Source organism: Labrus bergylta, chromosome 19 (assembly GCF_963930695.1).
Source record: "Labrus bergylta chromosome 19, fLabBer1.1, whole genome shotgun sequence".
Lineage (NCBI taxonomy): Eukaryota > Metazoa > Chordata > Actinopteri > Labriformes > Labridae > Labrus > Labrus bergylta.
This window is the reverse complement of record NC_089213.1, coordinates 22,282,377-22,303,587: the sequence shown is the minus strand read 5'-3', so window position 1 is coordinate 22,303,587 and position 21,211 is coordinate 22,282,377. Positions and strand designations below refer to the sequence as shown.

Here is a 21,211-nt window from a genome sequence, read left to right as displayed (position 1 = left end):
TGTGAGTGTGTGTGAGTGTGTGTGTGTGTGTGTGTGTGTGTGTAAGTGTGTGTGGTGGGGGTGCTTTCCTATCTAACCCCGCGGGCAACAGCTGAAAGCGTGTACTGTAGAAGTGAGATAGATTTCATGTCATCAGCAAGATAATTTAATGAGCGCTCTACACAGAGCTCATATCATATGAAATCCTGATTTGATTATAACACAATTAAAAATCCATAAAATTAAATCAAGATGTTGTCGCATGGCTATACAACCTTCAGACCCTAATGTAAAACTAATTTTGCAGCTTGTGTTTTATTTGTCAGATAATTTTATCTTGAGGCTCCAGTGTATCAATAAGAGCAGGACTCAAGGTTAGGCTAAGTATAAAGGTTAGCAAAGCATTTAGCTCCAAGCTAACGTCAACTGAAATTTTTCCGCAGGACTGACACAGTTAAAATAAGCAAGTGTGTAAACAAAGCAGCACTAGGTAGCTTTAAACAAAACACTCCAGAAGTATCTCTCAGTTTCAGTAAAATATATTTTATGTCAGGGAACGAGCTATGTATACAATTTTCAGCCATTTTGGCAAGTTAGCAAAGCTCAGTGTTTAACTTTTTTCTTACATTATTCACTATAGCATGTTCAGACCTAACATTTAGTATTTCTGTAAACCAGACATCTTAAGAATAAATAGAAAGAAACTGTTGCAGAGTATCCATCAGTTAATATAAAATATATTTAATTTAAAGAAAGTTAGCCTATATCTTGACAACATTAGACATTCGGGCAAACTAGCAAATCTGGATTTGGTTATCACTTGTTTTGTACTAATTTGTAACATTTTACAAAGTTACAGAAAATCATTTAATCTGCTAATGCTGCTTAAACATAATCCTGCTTTTAGCCAGAGGTCAACAAAACTCAATTTATGGTTTATGTTTTGACTCCACACCAAGATTGCTTTGTTCTTCCTAATGTCTTTAGGTCCTTGTTTCTTAGATTACTAGAGGAATGTTGCCCCTCTGTTATCACTTGTTCCAGGAAACGCTCCTGGACCCTTGCAAAAAAACACCTACATTTTATATGTGTTTGACATGCCCCCTTGAAAATAAGCTTTCATGTTTTGGCATGCCTTAATTCTGGCTTATTTGATCGCTTCTTAAATCTCAGTGTGTTTAGCTGAGAAAGGAAAGAAAAGCCCTCTGGCAAAGTCTGGAGTAAAGGCTTAAGGAGCGCAGGTGAAAAACACAACATTAAAGCTCTAACCCCATTCAGTTGCAGTTGTCACATCACACCTTTAGGTACTCCCATCCCCCTGGGGATGTATTTACATTCTCTAAATCTGTTGAGGGACATTGGCTGAATGGAAACCTACCATAAAATCTCAGCGATTGACATGTCTTTGTGCCGAAGGAGTTTTGAAAAAACAAACTAAAAGAAGAAAAACAGCCAGACAATAGAGGTTGTGCCCTGCAATTAGTGGTTTGTCTTCTAATTGGTAGTCTGGGTGGAGTTGATATACATCCTATTGCACAACACATTACACAACAATCCTGCATCAGAATAGATCGACTTTTCTAAAACTAGCACTACCCCTGTGTTTAATGACAAGGATTAGGTTCAGTTCAACACATGCAGTAAATGTAGCATGCCAAAGGAAGAGTTATTTCCTATGTGGTTCTCGAGTACAAATGTATTCGAGGGTGCTTCAAGGCCTCCTTCAAGGACCACTTACTTTTGACTGAAAGCAGCTCTGTGAAGCTTCTGACCTGACCCAGTTAGTCAAACACAGGTTTATTTAGACACCAAACACCATCGCTTCATACCAATAAAGGACTTGTATTGAACTTTATTTTTACTGTTATTAAATCCCCACTACTATGGCTTTCCTTCAGGATACACTAAACACTTTTCACACGTTTCTTTTGCATTCTGTTTGCTACTCTGCCAACCCCATAAGTAGACCAGCAAAGCAAACTCAAGCCCTTTAAATTACTTAAAAGGAGGAAGCAGGAGTTAAGAACCCATTGAGTTGATTTTGGACTCAATGAAGCCGCTGTGCACTTTTACTGAAGTCCTTGTGTCGTTTAGTTGAGCCATTTTCTTCAGATGTTTCAGGAAAGGGGGACTGTGGGGATGTGTGGTAAAGTGTGCTAACAGGGGAACAAAGCAGAGTTTTGTTTGTGTTAAAATTCACAAAACAATTTTAAGTGTTTTTTTTTTGTCTAAGATCTGAAAAAAGTGGTTATAGGGTCAGGTGGGTGTATGTGCCGAGGGGATCTGGCAGGGGGTTCATCAGGGCCGAGCTGAGACTGGTAAGTATGTTAAGTATTCGAGTATCAAACTATCTAAGATGTTTGTAACTTGCAAGGTTGTTGAGACAGGTCTATGACCTCTGAGCTTGTGGAAAACTTTAAAAACAAAGAAAGAACTGTACAAGCGCATTGATTTCCAATGGTCAAATGAGGAACAAAGCTGCCTTTATAAGGTCTGAAAAATCAATCCAAAGTTTTCATCTTACACATGAAAGAGGTTTAAATATTCATCCACATCCATAGGACAAAGGACAAAAAGACACATTTTCTCCCTTGTTTTTTACAGAATAGAATCCCTTCCATATAGATTGTAGGTTGTGTTAACTATGTCTGCTTCCAGACTCAGCTGTTATTATATTTCGATTATTTAATTGAGACTGCCACTTTCACGGGACGGGGCATCATGAAAATGTGCCATGACCAAAATGTAAAAACTACAATGATATGCAGATGACTCTCAAGTATTTAATGTATTAAAGAAAATAAACTAAGATGTAGTTTTTGATGTGATATGTAACAGTCAGTAACATCAGTAATCTGTTAACACTTGTACAGTTGCATTAATCACATGTTGCTTTCTCCATCCATAATTTTCATGGATGTAGCTCTGTTTAACTCTCTTGCCTTGAGGGAATATGACATCTCGAATCACAATCCTGCACCTTCAAATCTGTCTGAAATGACTGTTTTTCCCAATAAGCAAAGACAGATGTCAGTCAGCCAGATCTCTGATTTGGCAACCTTTTCAGAGCTCTTGAACCTCTTCACAACAGTGAAGGTAAATGTAGTTTATAAAGCTCACAGCAACTGACAATATGTTGGAGATAATCAAACTACCTCACTATGTACAATTTTCTTACCAGATGTTGTAAACTTTAAATTAAATCCTAAACGTACCGCATACTGCATCAGGAACAAAGAACTTTGTGTTGAAATCAGTAAATGTAGGTGGGAACTACATTTCTCAATACACAGGGTAACTTCCTGTCAACAAGTATCTCAATTTCATGGCTCCAAAAGAGCACTCTGCTTCCATTCAGTCCCATTTTATTTTTCTCCTAAGTAGGCCCATGTGCTTTGACTGATGCAGGGCTGCGCCTAAAACACATTAACACCACTGAGTAAAGCTAACCAAGGCTTTTTGCTAATTCATATAACCTGAAGAGGACTTGCTGAGAGTCTGAGAGAGGAAGAGAGACAGAAAATCGGGGAGGGAGATAGTGAGCTTGTGACCATGTAACTGCTCTGTAAAGCACTTTGTCATTATCACCGCCGGGCTAAAAGTAGCGCTCCTTTAGTCATAATTCAGCAGCACAGCAACTAAAGAATAACATACAAGAGTAGCAATGCCAAATACAACCTATTGTCTCTGGGAGTGCATAGATAATAGCAAACAATTCCTCATTATTGCAGTATTATTAGAGTTGCATTAGATTTTGCTTACAGGTTTAAAAAGTAAGATGCCTCTCTTCTTGCTGTACAGTCTTTATCATCCAATTCATAATTTACTTGGTGCATTAAAAAGCTATTCCTACACTGACAACACCATCTAAAATTATTGCATGACTAGACCAAATATGGTATATATGGTAATAGATTATCTGTACAAGTGGCCCTAGGCGACCCATTTTAAAGTTCATGTTAGGCGGCAGCCTTATGATGGGTGTTGAGGAGGGAGTCAGTTTATGTTTTTTAAAAAAAACAAGAAAATACGCCTATGGGGAAGGGTAGGACGTACAAATTGGTGAAACACAAGATTTTCATTAAGGAGACAAGACTTAAAGCTTCTGACTTATGCATGTATTAAACCTATAGCCTGTATACAAACATAGAAGGCATGAAAACTCTAAAAAAAAAAAGAAGATTGAATACATTTAGAGCATCTAAATGTCAGCCTACTGACTGGCTGCAAGATTGGTAAAAAAAATATAAATATCGCATCTGCATCAGCCTATCCCTACTGGCTCCAAATGACCTCTCAAGGGCAAGATGTCAGCACCCGTTACTATTTCACACATTAAACACATGTGACACATACTTTTCCAGAGTGCCTATTGCTGGCAGTATTTTATTTTGAAAAAGTCTTATATACTGGTTGGTTATTTTTGAAGTCACTGACAATCAACCTATTCCGCTCTTCTGGCCAGAGGATGTGTTGTGCTTGATTTAACATCAGTGGCTCTCTTACCTGTATATTGAATCTTCTCTGTGATTGTCAATGGTTTGTTTAGGGATTTTAAACTTTTCTGTTTGAATGTTTCTTTTTCCCTGAATTGAATTGCCTTGTTGCTGAAATGTGAATAAATATGAATAAACATGCCTTCCCTTTCAGCCACAAGCAGTGTTTTTCTGCCTGAATGATAATGTTAGCTGCAACTTCAGATTTGTCTAAACAGAAAAATCACAGAGTTATTTGATAGTTAGCGTTGGATGGACTTATATAAGCTTTCTTAGACATTCATGTTATTGGGTAAAAATGTCAATGAATGAAAATACTTTGGTTCTGTACAAAATAATTACACATCTGATCTATTTTAAATCCATCTAATGCCTGCTTGACCAGATTGCATGAACGCTGACTGCAAGCAGTTTAGTTCAATTAAAGATTGAATGTACTTTGTGTTTTCAGCTTTACAGTACACATACCTCTGAATGTTTTGAATGCCTTAAAATACAAAGTAATCCAGTAATTTGGAAGAAATAATGTGCAATAATGGGAAAGAATGATGAAAATATTCATACTTTGGCCCCTTGTTTGGTTTCAGTCCCCCCCTTAAAGACTTTATCAGAAGCAATGCCACTAATCTTCCACTCTGTTCAGCTATGCTTGTTCAACACCAATTTCTAGTTTGTGGTAGAAATGCTCAAAGATTTGCAAATCCACTGCTAATAATAAAACTAATGATTTAAAAAGGAAATAGGCCAGTGGTAGTAGATTTGCATTCAGGGCCAATACGAATGAAACACTTGAATACTCAACACAAAACACACAGTATAATTTCCATGACTAATCCAGAGTTCCAAGAGCTAATTAGAACAGAAAATATAAGTGATCTATATTCTGCAACCTTCAGCTGTGTCTGTGAATAAACACACCAATGCCTTATGGCCAACCTCTGCATGAATCCGCGCACTGTGATTGGACGGTTTGTTGCAAGAGAGTCCTCTGTTGGCATACCTTCTGGCTGTGATGTTCAAAGGGAACGTCACATTACCATCGGTATATCTCAGTCAGAAGTGGGTCAGTGGATGCATTAACATACATTACACACCAAATGATGCAATATGTGGGAATATCCTCTTCACTGTCCACTCGTCATCACTGAAGCTGCTGCAGAGCGATCTGTGTGGAGCTAAACAACGTCTTTAAATGTATACATATAAATGTGTTAATCTGTACAATGAAATCTGTTGGGTTGAAAGAAAAACCTTCAGCATAAAAAACATGGCTCTGCATAAGGGAGCCCCAGGCATGTGCGTGTGTGTGCGTATGTGTGTGTGTTGCCCGGGGGGGAAGGGTTGTTCACAGTTTGACATTTTGGAAAATATGATTTTAACAAGAGTGTTACATTGGAAACTTGAAACCACTCTCATCTCTCTATTCATTATAAAGCTACAGACAGCAGTGTGTTTCTGCTTGAGGCGATATTAGAACATTTAGTGTTACCTTGAAATGTAAAGCTTTAGCTTATGAAGGGTGATATGGGGTGTTTCTTGCCTCGGATGTTTGCAGTTAAAGTTGTTAACACTAGAACAACCGCTAATGGGAAATGCCAACGTTGCCAAACGTTTGGATAACAAACTGTAGTCCAGGTAATGTGAAAGTATAATGACTCCTCAGAACACTTAAAAAAATCTATAACACCACAACTACAATATATGAAATGACCAAAGAATTCAAAAAGTGAACTTCCATGGCCTCTGCAATTTCAGATATTTCAGCGCATGCAATTCCTGAACACAAACCATTCTGAAAATATGAGGCTCCTGAGTACCACAAAAGGGGGCGTATGAACTCCTCTGATGAATAATTATGACCCACTTCGGAGACACCAGTCCAGACGCACAAAAGCCTCTTACCAACTTAACCGATTTTTTTTTCATGAAAATGTACAACTTTTTTGAAACTGAAAGATTTTCAATTTTTTTCATGAAAAAAAGACAGTATCTTAGTTACTGCATGTCCACTGTGACTCCATCAATGTTTATTAAGTGAAAAATGTACTCTTTTAGACACAATAATTTCAGCGATAACCTTCAAAATTACAGCAAAAAAGAACAATCGTCAATTGTTATGCACCCTGGCAGCATTATTCCCTAATTTCTCATCAGTCTGTGAAACAACTGCTCATCTTTCTTCCAGCTAAACATAGGTTATTGTTACAGCTGGGTTTTTTTTTTTTTTATTAAATAAGAAACTTACACAAAGTTCAATGTTGAAACTATTTTCTCGTGCGGCACACTGCTTGGTTTTAAAACATCTGCCTGTTACACAAGACCGCCCACACGGCAGAGGGCATGGATCCTCTCAGCTTTCTAAAAAAAGGGTAAAAGTCGAAAAATCAATAAACAAACTCTCTGCAGAAAGCTCCGGCAAAAGGAGACAACTGAGACAAGAGGCAAGAAGGTCTCGTTAGTCATGCATTCATTACACTGACTCATTACCACAAATGTTGCATGAACATGACTGAAAGTGGCACACTGAAGCGTTTTCTCCCTCTCCACTTCTTAGATAAATCAATTTCTGTGGTTGTTTTTTAAAATCACTTTGTAGCAGAGCCTACTCAAAACATGCTGAATACAACCACACCTACACAGCTGAACAGATCCCTCTGGGCCACACTTCAGCCATCACTTTTAACCTCTTCTTAACCCTGATCACAACCACAAGTGTAACACCACCCAGTGTGACCTCACTGCACTCCTCCAGCAGCCAGCCCACCAGTAAACTCCATGCCTGCCTTCACACTCTTAAACTGACCCTTTGGCAAACCTACCGTCGTCAGTGAAGACATCCTCCGCTTCCTCGCGCATCATCTCATCCAGGTCATCCTCTGCAATGTCGGTCACAGCCATCACTATACTCCTCCTCTTCTTGTTTTTCTTCTTCTCTCCCTCGGCTAACTAATGTGAGCTTCCAGGGAGGTGACTGGGCTGTAAAATCGAATCAACTGCCGGATCGGCCTCTTCGCTTCAGGGCGACAGTCCGATCACTGGGCAGGCTCCTCGCTCGAGTATAGCAGAGGACTGGGACTGAGCTTCTCCGCAGGAGGGTGTGTGTGTAAGTGCCAGGTGAAGTGTGTGTCTGCGTGGGTGAGAGAGGACTCCCATCAACCTTCGCTAAGTTTCAGCAACAGGACTGATTTCGTAACATCCTGTGCAATGCTGAAGTGAAAGTGTGCAGTTTGAAGCACACTTGTATGAAACAAGTGTGCTTGTGTGTGTGTGTGTGTGTGTGTGTGTGTGTGTGTGTGTGTGTGTGTGTGTGTGTGTGTGTGTGTGTGTGTGTGTGTGTGTGTGTTTGGGGAGGGTCAGTCATCCGTACATGTGTGTGTGTGGGTGTCCATATGCACAGTATGGCTCTCTACATGAGTCAGCTTGAGAGGCTGGCGATAAACAGAAATAAATAGATTCAGTATTTTGAGCCAGCATGGACATAAAAAAAAGGGTGTGAACAAATGTGTGTGTGTTTGTGTGTGTGTCCGTCTGTGTGTTTGTGACATGGCATGTGGGGTGTGAGGTTAGCTATACTTGTCATTCCTTCACAGCTCGCTATGAATCATGGGAGCCCGCTGATTGCTCCCTCTATTTTTTCCACAGTGCTTATAAGGTCTGGTGCTGCAAATGAAACTCTCCATGGACACTGTGGGAGGCTTTGTTTACTCTCTTTATTATCACAGGTTTTTACATTAGGGACAAAAGTTGACACCTTTTGATTTAAAAATAGAACTATGGCCCCCAATCATGATCACGTTCACAGGCTGTTGGAAAACACTTGTTGCTGTTTGAAAGACATTTCCAGAATTCTTCCTGAAAATTATTCCTCCTACTGCACATAAAAGTAGATTTGTAATGGGTTTCAAAAAACTGCATTTCTAATTTGTTTCTACGATAATTTGAGCTTTCAATAAAGAAAGGTTGTATGTTGACATTAAAGTTGCAGAACAGTAGATGGGGTTCTTATTATTTTTCATGTATTCTCTTTATGATGCAGAAGAAAACAATAGTCATTTAAATCTATAAAACAGCCATAATTCTCAATATTTCAGGAAGAAAGCTGCATGAGAATAACACACGTTTTATTCTAGCAACTCTATTAGACTGTAGTGGGCTGTAGCTCAAAGTGTATAGCCGACAATGCTAACACACTGCTTTTAAGGAGTGTGATGTTTAGAACATGTCATTCAACTTGAAAATACATTAAGCTAGCTTAAATGTATGTCTGTTGTTGAGGGGCAAACTGCTGCTATGTTTCTACATGATTAAAAAGAAAAGTAAGAGCCTACTATCACGCTTACCACTCAATCAGGCAATACAATGTTTGACTTTAGCTAAAAGCTAATAGCCAACAATGTTAACCCACTGAGCAGGTTCTACTAATTAGCAAATTAACACAAAAACAATACACATGAGGCTGATTAGAATATGGTATCTCTCCTTTTGAAGTAGGCTACAAACAAATGCCTTGGACGAAAAAAAAATAATTTTAATCAATGAATGGTTGCTCAAATTTCCAGAAAAATCCATAAAATATGTTTCAGCACAACCAAATGTGCCTGACAGTTCCATCACTCGAGACATGTTGCAGCCTTACTGAGGAACACAGTCCATCTTGTAGCTCGGCCACTGAGACATTTTGGGTGCATGTAACAGCTTCAAAGTTTTGTAATGGGAAATGAAAAACTTTCCAGCTTTTCATGGGAAATAGTAATCCAGACTTTTTAAAGTTTTGCACCATCCCCAAGAGGCCCCTTACAGATGCCGTTCATCACTTCAAGCCCCCAAGTTCCCAATCAATCTATTTTTATTTGTATAGCGTCAACTCACTATGAAGTCTTCTTTTTTTTCAATCTTAATTTACTCTAAGATTGAAAAAAAAATCTAACTTGAAGACAGACACAGTATTTCATTCTCTATCTTACATCATGTCTTCTTTTGTCTTCTCTGAGTCACATCCCATCTACGCAGCACCATCTCAACCAGAATAGAAACTAGGCCTCATGTCAATTCATTATCACTTTTCCCGCACACTTCCTCTCCTCTGACGCTGCCTCCCTTTAAGGCCAAAGCTCAAGGGAATGAACCTGGAGGCAAACTCATTTTCATTGAGGCTAGTCCAGACACTTCAGAAACTGTAAAGGAGGAGGAGGGATGTTGGTTAAAAAAAGCTATGTTTAAAAATTCATAGGACGAGAAGATTGGCTTTTATGTCTGATGTAACTGAGGCAGATGTTGTGAGAATTAGACAATAGTTATATGGTAGTATGTGGTGAACACTGTTGTTTGCTATCCGTTTGTCTGAACCAGGAACCAAAACTGTGACAGAGGCTAAAACGGGAAGCATTGACTGGGACTCTGACCTCAGCCCAGACACTCCTGCAAATTATCCTTTAAAAACAAGCCACAAGAAAGTAAACTAACTGCAGACTATTCAATCAGCAATTCTTTTCTATTGTAGCTTTTTAAAATGTAAAAATGCCCCAGAAGTAGCTTGTTTGATTTCCTACTGTATTACATTGGATACTTTCCTGACTCTTTTTAGCTGTGACTGAATAGTTTTTGGACTGTTACACATTACAAAAAGTTAATTATTTGATAGATGCGAGTCTAATGCAAAACACATGTTCACACAGACACACAATCACATGCACACATCCGACAGCCTTTTAGTCTGTGTTTCACTCAGTGAGTATCGGGCAGGCTGCAAGTTGAAACTCACTATTGACAGTATGGAAAATAAAGGATGTTCAGGGTATAGTGCAAGTATATGAATGTTCAACAGCAGTAAGACATTACAGAAAGTGATAAAAAAAACAACAACTTTAAATCAGAACAAACCAGAACTGTAAATAAAATCATATTTATATTTCCACCAAAACTGGAGAATAATCTTATATTCAGCAAGGTGCCATAACAACTTCTGTGCCGGTGTGTTAAGTGGTTATTTATTTAAACTGTCCAAATATTATGTTCTCTGCCCGTAATTTTGTTTCTCAGCAGGGACATTTGGACTTGATGCTCTGATCCTAGAAACTTGAATCACTAGTTGTCTGCAACAGGAACAAAGACAAAACACTGACAAATGCAAAGCAAATCCCACTATCTTATGCAGATTCATCCCACTGCCATCTGTTCACTGTACAACCATCACAGGTTCTGGTGACTGTATCATGATTAATGCACCAAAACAGACATTAAACAAAGAGAGTTAAATAAACATAAAACATGATGCATGCAGGTATTGAAAGATTCAAATCTGAGCTTTCAAACAAATTTAAACAACTTCACTTTGGTCTCTCTTTCCCTCAGTAGCAGCTTCTAAACATTTGTCTTCACAGGCAGGGAAACAGGGTCATGTTTGGGCTGCATTTGCCCTTCTGCATTTCAATGACTGGATACATTGTTGTCACCAGCAGAGAAAACCCCCTGCCCCGGGAAATGCAAACGCATGCTGCAGGGATGCAAAGACACAATACCACACATACACACACGCACGCACGCACGCACGCACGCACGCACGCACGCACACACACACACACACACACACAGATACACACACACGTCTGGATAGTAATACTCACACACACAATGCCAAAAAAACACCCAGCAGACAACACACAGTTGTTACTCCTGCACTGCAAAGAGAGAGCACAATCGGACCCGCCTGGTACAATGGCGTTGTTTGAATGGGGTCAAACAATGGAGCTCTTTGGCGTCTGAATCAAGCCAGATGATGAGTGTCCTAGGAGGCTGAATAGGCGGCTTCAGCCTCCTACACACTCACTGCTCCGGCCTTGACAATATGCATCAGTGCGCCGCATGTTACTTTGGACTAAAATATCGGTTATTAGCATGGAAGCAGAGACTCATTAGCATGTATGTTGCAGGCTAATTTACATGCATTACAACATACATTAGACAGAACATTCAATCGCGTTATCTTGCTCAGTTAAGGAGAAAAACATAATTTTTCAATGTTAAGATTAAAAGGCTGAACGTTTGCATCTTGTTTTCACTCCTTGGCTCTGGCTATGAGGTCACTGAGTTCATCTCCTGTTTTTATCTGGACAATTTGGTGTCCATAGGTTTAAAGTTGAGTGGAAGCTTTACATTTCTATTGGGAGAAAATTACACATTTTGTATTTTAAACAGACCGATAACAATATATTTTGATGGTTTATTTTAGATTTGAGTTTAAGTCCAACACAAATGAATAGAATGAATAACACATTCAGTTTTAAGCATTATATTACCAATATGTATTTCTAGCAGGTTGGATTTAAATTCATGCAAAGGTGTAAGACATGTCATGCTGGATAATTAAAAAAATGAGTAATTTGAAGGTGAATACAACCGAAAAAACTGAAAATTTAAGACATTAAAATTAAGACATGGCCTTAGAAATGGTAGATTTCTATGAATTTCATGAAGGCATATTAAGCCATGGGATAATACTTGCTGACCATAACAAAATGTTGCACCCATATTTTATAAAGGACTGCAGATAATGAAGACATATTGAAAAAAATAAATGAACTCAAATTAAACGATGAGATAGTTTGAATGAAGCGTGGAAAATGCACCGATCACTCAACAGGAAACTGTTGCTTAACAAAAAACAATTTCACAAAGCCTTAGGAAACTGGATTTCCGAGTACAGGGAACTTAAGCAAATGTATGTTGCAACAGAATGACATGAGTAGGTTGAGAGGTTTAGGACAGAGACAGATGGGAGGAAAGTTTTTATACCAGTCTGACTTCATCTCTCAAACCACGGCAGAGAGACATGGGGTCAAAGGTGAAAGAGCCATTAGTAATGTCATTTTTTACAGGAGCGTTGAGTTCAACTTAACTTAGATAATTCAGACTAATGCCAGAGAGGAAGATGTTTAAAAAGAGACATCTTCTCTCTTCTTTCCCTCGTTTTTTTTCTTTCTCTGTTCCCTCCACCCAGGCTCTTTTCTCCCTCTTAGAAGGATGACAAAATGGGATGATTGTGAAGGGGCGCCTGGTTACCCTGGTAACAATAATGAGGGCATTGCATGGTAAATCCAATTTGCCATGGAACTCTCTGACTCATTTGAGGTGCACATGTGAGTGTGTGTGTGTGTGTTTGTGTGTATGTGAGAGTGTGAGTTAGTGTGCGATGCACTACAGCTTCATGGTAGTAGTGGAGGACACAATCATAATGAACCGTCCTACAGCCCAGCTTGCATAGAATCATGAAATGTAGACACACACGGGCGCACACGTCTTTTTTTCAAGGTCTCTTTTCTTGCCAGCTTTTCTTCAAACTGGAGATCAGAGAGTGGATCATGACTGCGGCTCAAACAACAAGTCACAGCACAGAGCAGTCAGCGTTAAATCAAAGCATGAATAAAAAACAGCTGAAAACAGAATAATTCCAAACAACAGGCAAAAAATAAGACGATTGAAACTGAACACCGCTGCATAAAACATGCAGCAATCAAAGTGAACCTGTGATTAAAACACCTCATGAATACCTGGAGTTATTTAAGCAGAAAATTAGTCCGTGCAAACATGAGGGCATCACAATGAGTGAACTTGCAAATGGGTCCCGAATTTCAAATTATTTTAAGACTAAACTTGTCAGTTTTTTTCAGCAGCATCCAATCACCACCCGGACGAACACACAGCCTTTAATTGTTTGAATATTCTGTTTGGTTTTAGTTTGCATCAGGGCGCAAGGGGAGATGAGTTATGTGAATGAAAAGGCAAAAAAGTTAAGTGGTGAGAAGAACTTGTAGATATACCTACTGTAAGAATATCGGTATCGCTTCATCTTTATATGGTTGTATGTCCTGACTCGGCGGTACATTATATGAAATCCCGGTGGACGCCTTCTTGTCAGTGTGAAGCCCAGAACTCCCTTTGAGCTGTCACCAATTTCTATTTTTATGCCCTCTCCCTGTCTCTCCCTGTCCCTATTGTATTTTGTCTTCCACAATCGGATCCCTTTCTCTCACTCATTTACTCTTTGCCTTTCTGTCTCCTTCCCAGAGTGCACAGAGGGCATCAGACAATGGCAGCAATACAGCCGCTTGCAACGCCAGCTGTGCAGACTGGCACCACAGAGACGGCAGTGCCAATATTTTTGCCCTGATGCTGCTGTCGGGTACACCTGGAGGGAAAAGATAATATGCTGTCGATGCACTCAAGCAAATGAAGCAGCAGACCACAGTTTTATCCGTACATTTGTCTCTGACCTTCAACATCAAGTTTTAGCGGTTGTTCATCAGACAATCTGTAGGGTGAGATAAAAGATAACAACTATTAGGAATACTTTTTAAGTTTATATCAAGTATTCTCTGTGTTACCTCTGGGGGCTTTAATAATGTTTACCTTGAGATAAGAGTCATCCTATAGCCTCAAAGGAAGTGTTGTACTTGTATACCAACTGTGCAAACCTGTGACAACAAATTTCCCGCTGGGGGACAATAAAGTATTGTATTGTTGTTCAGAAGCAGATGAGAAGTCATCCCTTTGCAATATTGATTTTAAACCCGACAGTTTGACACATCTTTAAAGGCTTTATATGTGATTTTTTGATCCAGCAGATGTCGCCCTTGAGCACCAGCATGAAACCAAAACAACTTGCGGTGCATTGTTGTGTTAGCATGCTAATGCTAGCGGTCTTTATTATGCTTGTATCTTCACACTGCATGTAAATTTACCTGAAATGAGCGTGATCTAGAAACACAGTTAAGCAGTGAGTACAGTATGTTATTCTTCTTTTCTCTAGTCCCTCAATTAAACAACTTTTATACACGAGGGGAGGAGTCAGCCGGCCGTCCCGGCGATGTAAACAAAGTGAAGATAGGACTATGAAAACTCAGAAAGCATCACAGACAGTGGGACTCGGGTGTTACACCCATTGTAGACAGTCATGACTCACAGAGTTATTTTCAGAGGATATGCTTGATTTATATTATATTTAAGTGTGAAAAACCGCATAAAAAGCCTTTAAGTCAGGCAGAGACAGAGGTGAATCTGCCATCATTACCAAAGTGTGTGTGCTTCATTAACAAAAAAACAGGTGTGGCAACAGAAACCACTGGGGACAGGGCTTAGCTAAAGGTCAATAAGAGGAAATGCAAAAGTTGAAAATGTGCTTATCTATAGAAGTTGCAGTTAATGAAAGTACCCTCATTTACATGCTGCAGCTGTCAAACCATGTTGCTATTGTCGAGCAGATCGCCGATAGTTAATATCTTCAAACTGCCCCCAAGCTGTTCATTGTGAATTGTATAATATATTCAAATTTTTTGACAGAGAGACATCTTTCTGGTAGGAAGATCCAAAGCAAGATGAGGAGGGTGGCACCAGGGTGGGGCAAGAGCTCTGAAAAACCACAGTTTCCTCTCCCACGCTCGCTCAGCACATCCTCATGTGCCCAAAAATACATAACTTCCACACCTGCTAGCGCAGAAACGGGAAGTTAACTTTCAAAACTAGAAAGAAGCTGATGCAATGTCATCTTATGGGCAGAATTAACCCACAGTTATGACCCTTGCTTATATTGTTTGAAACCGATAGTGTGTATATTGCATAATTCTGTGCTTGACAGGCGTTCACACACTCCTACAATTGAACACAAACAGGGATTTATAAAGTACAGCGTTCATGAAGAGCTCGGATGCTTTTATAGATTTATTAAAAATTCTACCAAGTGAACAGGAAGAGAGAATATCACAACACAGCTTCTGAGAAACAGGGTGTGGACAAGGAAGGAATGGTTGGGCAATAGTGTGTAAAATAACATCAAGTGCCTATTGCAGTACAACAGAGTGCACATGTGCAGCTATAAAGAGTGTCACAGTTAGGAAGTGGGTGTGGGAGTAGTTTAGGGTCGGAGAATGACAGAACTGGTCAGAGAAAGTGTTACACATGTAGCCTTTCTGCCCCGGTGGTCAGAGAAATAGGGGCAGTGGGCGCTGGGTTGGAAAACTGTGGTGACAGTTCATCATCACGCATGAGGGCATAAAAAAAATAAAAAAAATTAAAGAAACTCTCCATGTGTGTGAGCAAGTAAGTAAGTGTGTTTGTCGCTCTGCCTGGCTTTGTATCAAGTCCCTCCAGAGTGATGACATCTGCCGTGACTTACACATCTGTCCTTCTCCCTGGAGTATGAGCATGATGCACTCGTTAAACCAACTATATCTGACCTACATACATCAACATTTTTGCCAATTAGCAGTTTGTTCCTCAAACAGTTTTGGCCAACTTCAAATAGTAAATTCATTTCATGTTTAACAAAAAATCCTTACCTAAAATAATGATGTATACATATATAAATTTATAAACATCGCACAAAAAGTAAGGAAATTTGTGTTGTGTCAATAGCAACAGCAGAATAAGTTGTTTGGCATTGGCAGAGAACATTGGCAAGTTTTTCATGGGCACAACCCACATACTCAGCTCTGCTGCTTATCCCACAAATGCATGTTTCTTACAAATGTGGCACAATTTAAAAGCGAATTAAACAAGCTTTCCAGCAGTATAGGATTTATTGCCAAGAAGAATTGTTACAACAAAGAAATAATCTGCCAAACATAAATTTCTTTACTTTTTGTGAGATGTTCATATATATATATATATATATATATATGAACATAAATTAACAAATGATTGTACATGTTATATGCTGATGATTACCTTGTTTCACACAGGCTGTGTGTCATTCTGAATATTTTAAAACATAGACTGACTATCAAAAGTAGGGATAGGCCTTTATACTTATCTAAATTCCTCGAGTACCCGCATTACCTTTTAAACGATTACTCAAATACATGGTGATTATTTATTTTTCACCGTAAAAAAAAGGAAAAAAAAAGGAAGACAGCCACAGATTTTCTGCCATGTGTGGCTCATCAGTACTGTGTGTGTGTGTAGGACAGCGGTCTTTAAAATCCCAGTTCTGAATGAAACAACAAGTGATGGTGACACTTTGCTGTTCTGAACAATTCTCTATGCTTTCCTCACATCTCTTTCACTCCCGTAGCTGTTGTTCGCCGTCATGGTGGCTAGTACTCCGGCTCGACAAACGCAATCAGCTCGCGGAAGCCTTCACCTGGACATAAGGCTCATCTTCTTGCTCTGGTATCATCACAAAGACATGTGCTAACAGGGCTAGCAAATGATGTGAAGTGAGACTGCCTGTTGTCTTACTCTGCTTGTTTCTCCTTCTGCTTTAACCTCATGTGGTTAATCTCATTAAACATGGAACAAGTATTTCTATGATGTGCAAATTTAACGCAACTTATATTGCTCTGCACTTTATCATCGCCTTTTGTTTTATTGTAAAGACCTTTTTCAAGTAATGTGTGTCCCTTTAGCAAGCCTAATAAAAACAATGCACAGCATGTTGCACTGCCAGCAAAGCATGGTAAGCAGGTAAAAGAAAAGCTAACAATGAATCTACAAAAACAAAGACAAGGAAATATAACATGTCATATCTTGCCCTCGGTTTTACCTGTACAACAAACAAAACTCCTTCCTTTTGCCACATCCTACCTGCATGAGAAGTTTTTCTGCAGTTCCCTCAATAAACACAAAATAAAGATCATAGCTGGACATTGAAAACTGATTCAGGCAGTCTCAGACCTGAAAAGATCTGTAGCACAAAACATTTATTTTTAGGGGAGTTGTTTATATTCAGAGTCAGGTATAAAACAATCAGTTTGAAGCTATGACTGTTGTTACATGTTAAAAATGTGGAAGTTTCATGTTGCAGCATAACTTTTAATTGATTCCTCTGTATAAGCTGCTTGCCCTATTTTCACAAGTCAGGGTAGGGTAGGGTTAGCAAAGGTCATGACTGACAGTGTGATTAGTGTGTATCGATATATATATATATATATGTCTCCATGTGTATGATGGGCTGGGTGCGGGGGCTTAAAAAAATTAAAATTTGCCAAAATGGGGAAAAAAAGATTGGGATACTGCCGAGAGAGTTACTACATAGCTGCCGTAAAGCAGTTGTTGTTTCTGTAATCTGGCACACTATACATGTGTGTATGTTGGATAGAGCTAAAGTTGATGAAGTTGAAGAAGTTACACCTCTATGTAACGTTAATTATTTTCTTTCTAATTCAGTAAGAGCCACCAAGAAAGCTCGGTCACACATATATGCTAATTAGTTGAATTACTGTAGCTTACAACAACATGGGTGCACAAGTTCTGAAATGTTACTCAAATAATTTCTACAAGTGCTCGTACCCATCACTAGTCAGAATTTCACATAGCTGTTATATCATCCCCATATCATAATGATAAAAAAATCATTTTTTATGTTGCCTTAATATCATTTTGGGAGCCAGAATTGGCCAAAGTTGGACAAGAATGAGGATACCCAAGACAAGTTGTGACTTAAATCATGGCATCACAAGAAATCATCAGGGATGTTTTGTCAGATTTTAGACAACTCCTCCTCAGCCACTGATGACATTTGCTGTGTGTTTGCTGACACTCTGCCACAGCATTAGCGGTTCGCATCGAGACCTTCTTTCCGGTTCATCAGCATCTGAATGTTTCTTCTCATCTGAGATGCCAGCATGACTTAAACCAAGGCCAGCATCTCGCTCTCTTGCACGCAAGAACACACACTCACACAATGATGCTGGTCTGGCATCCTTCTGTGGGGGAATGGACACTCAATAAAGCCACATCCTGACCACCATGAAAAACCCAGGAGTTCTACTGAGAAGCACAAAGAACAAACTGGCAACCCAGTGCAAACCCAGAGACATGGGAACCATGAGCTCATGAGCTACTTTTGCCATATACTCAGAGGATGCCAAATCTCTCAGCCTTGGCCTTGAGACCCTGAAACTTGCATAAAGTGTGATCAGTCAGCCTTATCCTATTCAACTAAGTAGACATGGGGTGCTGTTTTGTGTCATTGCAGTATGTTTGCCGTTTGATTGCAGCATTTTTGAAGACCTGCCAAAAATATAGACACACATTGAAAAGAAAAGTAGACAGAGACAACAGATAACAAGAAAACAAAGAGGAGATTTGTCCAGTCCAAGTACTTTGTCCTGCTGCTGAAGGACATAAAAAACCTCTTCTGCTTATTGTAGATGCATACATGCGTAGATAAGAGTGTATCTTAGGGTCCTTGCATTGACTGTGTTTTCATCATAAATGTGGGTTTTCTTTCAAACGTTGTCCCTCTTGAGTCCTGAACTTTTCTTTAATTACGTCCGGATTGTGACAGAAACAACAACATCCTATTTGCTCTTTCTATCATTCAGAGAGTTCAGCTGTCAGGCTTGGCTACAGTGCACCACCCTGGAGGCTGGATGCTGAGGCTTTTTTGCGGTTTATCTGCTTCTCTGACATTGGAACGGCTCCATTTAAATCAACAAGAAGTCTGTGTCAGTTTGTCCCAACACCACCTTAGCTTGCTTGAGCAACTGATTTCCAAAACATCAATGGTAAATTTAGAGAATTACGTTTTTTTCCCTTTAAGATTTTATAAAAAACAAAAGAAATGTGTACGTGCTGAGCACCTTAAAGAAGATCTGACATTTCTATATTTGCAATGAAGAATATCACTGTGTATGTGAAATGGTTTTCTCATACAAGTTTTTTTTATAAGTAAACAGGCAAAAGTGGGCTGAGAAAGACGCCATGTCAACTACATCAGTGTTGCATATTTAGCATGTTTTCAATACAGCCAAGAGGCAAAAAACATGCAGAGACAAATCCCTGGTTTTTCACATAGCTTGATTGGTTTTATGTAGCCATTTGGATTCCTTTATGTTTTTGCCATTTGCCATAAATTGGAAGAAAAAAAATCGTACATGGGTATATCACAACCTGTGCAAATGAATCTGGATTCAATTCAAATAACTTTCATTTAAACCAAAACTATGTCAGAAAATAATGTTTTTGAACGATGACACAGTTAAAGTTTTCGGTTAATGTTTAAGTTTGTTTGTGGATGTTTGCCCTTATTTGATATAGAGAGACAGGAAATGGGGGGAGAGTGAGAGATGCACTAAATGGCGTCAACACCGAGGGGTCAATCTTGCTCCCAGTGTGATGTCGATGATGATGAGCATGGGGTACCTACATCACCAACTGAGCTAACGCAGGGCCCTTCTTGTACATTTGACTGCAGTATATTATCACATATGCATCAGGTTCAGTGACTGTTTGACCTGACACACATAGAAGACTTTCTGCCAAACATGAAATGGAGATCAGAGAGCAGAAAAAAACAACACATGCTCTTCTTCTCTGGGAATATAGGGCTGTGTTTTATTGTATTCTCTCCTCCCCCTGTCTCTCACTCTCTCCTCATCTTTTCCATTAGTCTTTCTATCTGTGTGCACAAGCAGCCCACGCAGCAGCCCTGCTTGTTGACTTTATTGTGTTAAATTACAGAGAAAGAGCCAACATGACTTCACACTCGCATGTACAGTGAGAGCTTGTGAATTGAATACTTTTCAGGATAAGAGATGGACAGACAAACCGAAAAGAAAAGCCGGAGAGAAAGAAGAAAGATGTTTGTAAAGGGTTTTAAGAGATGGGAGAGAAAAAAAAGAAGGTGTGAGTGAGCCATGAGACAATACAGAGAGAAATCATTTCAAGCTACAGCTGACAAGTGGAGAATGAGCAGAGGCAATATGTAATCTCCTCTGATGTAGTTTCACATCCCAAACGCCGCCTCCTGCATCAGTGGCAGCAGAGTAGTGAGGAGGCGCGTTGCTATGGAGTGGGAAGATTTGCAGAAAGAGAGCACCATTACAAATCTGGCTGCAGAGAACAGAGAGGAGAGACGAGGAGAGGTAGGTGGATAATAAAGATCTGGAGAGGGGGAGGGGGGGGGGGTTGAAATTGGGATGGCTTGGAGAGAGGGAGGTCGCGGGGGGCACAAGGACGATAAGTGAGGGGAGGGGAGAGGATAGATGAGGAAGAAAGAAAGCAATAAAGCAAATGCATGGAGGGCAGAGGTGAGGGGCACAGAGGTGCAGGAAAGAAAGGGGTGACATCAACAGAATAAAGGAGAAGAAAAATGTGGCATAGTCAGGCAGGTCATAAACAGAATAAAACAATTAGGTAAAGTGTTAGACTTCATTCACATCCTTTATGTCTTCGTCTCATTTAAAGGTAAAAACAACATAATGCCAGATAATTAACTAGAGATAGCTCTGCTTGTATGTGTGTTTTTGTTCATCATTTAACAAGAAAGCAAGTGTCTCTCTCTTTTCAGCCTCTGCATTATTCATGAATTCAGACTGATGATCCTTTGGAGTAGCAATTTGTCCTCAGCTGGTGCCAAAAAACGGGGACAATACATTGCAATCTTAAGCAAAGGAAGAGAGCACTTTTCATCATGTTTCGCACATGCACTACAAAATTGTGGATCAGAGCAGAAGTGCAATTTTTGGGTGTTGGTTCACTTCCCTCAGAGCTAAATGGAGGAACATCCAGTATGTATGTGCCCTGTATGTTTGTGGCGCATTCAGACATCTGTTATTACATTATTAAACTCAGGAGGCCCCCTAGTGGTGAATCGTGGCAACAAAAATGTTTAATGAGAATCATATATAGTCTAAGTGACATTGGCTGAATTATAAATAAGAAAGAAAATAAATAACAACAAATTCACTCAATGAATGTCAATCTATATATATATATATATATATATATATATATATATA

General features: G+C 39.4%; 1 protein-coding gene across 3 annotated transcripts in view; it reads right to left on the bottom strand.

Annotated features, from left to right (window-relative positions):
* The window catches only part of ripor2 (RHO family interacting cell polarization regulator 2), a 71,357-nt gene extending 57,917 nt beyond the window's left edge, over window positions 1-13,440 (bottom strand). For 2 of the 3 annotated variants that reach the window (XM_065948244.1, XM_065948248.1), the window contains exon 1: window positions 7,295-7,515. In XM_065948244.1, coding sequence (XP_065804316.1) covers window positions 7,295-7,373 — 79 coding nt within the window. In that variant the 5' untranslated portion in view covers window positions 7,374-7,515. Of the gene's footprint in view, window positions 1-7,294; window positions 7,516-13,295 lie in introns of those variants that run through there. The other variant, XM_065948245.1, reaches the window with a different exon arrangement.
* Between the last annotated feature and the right edge of the window lie 7,771 nt (window positions 13,441-21,211).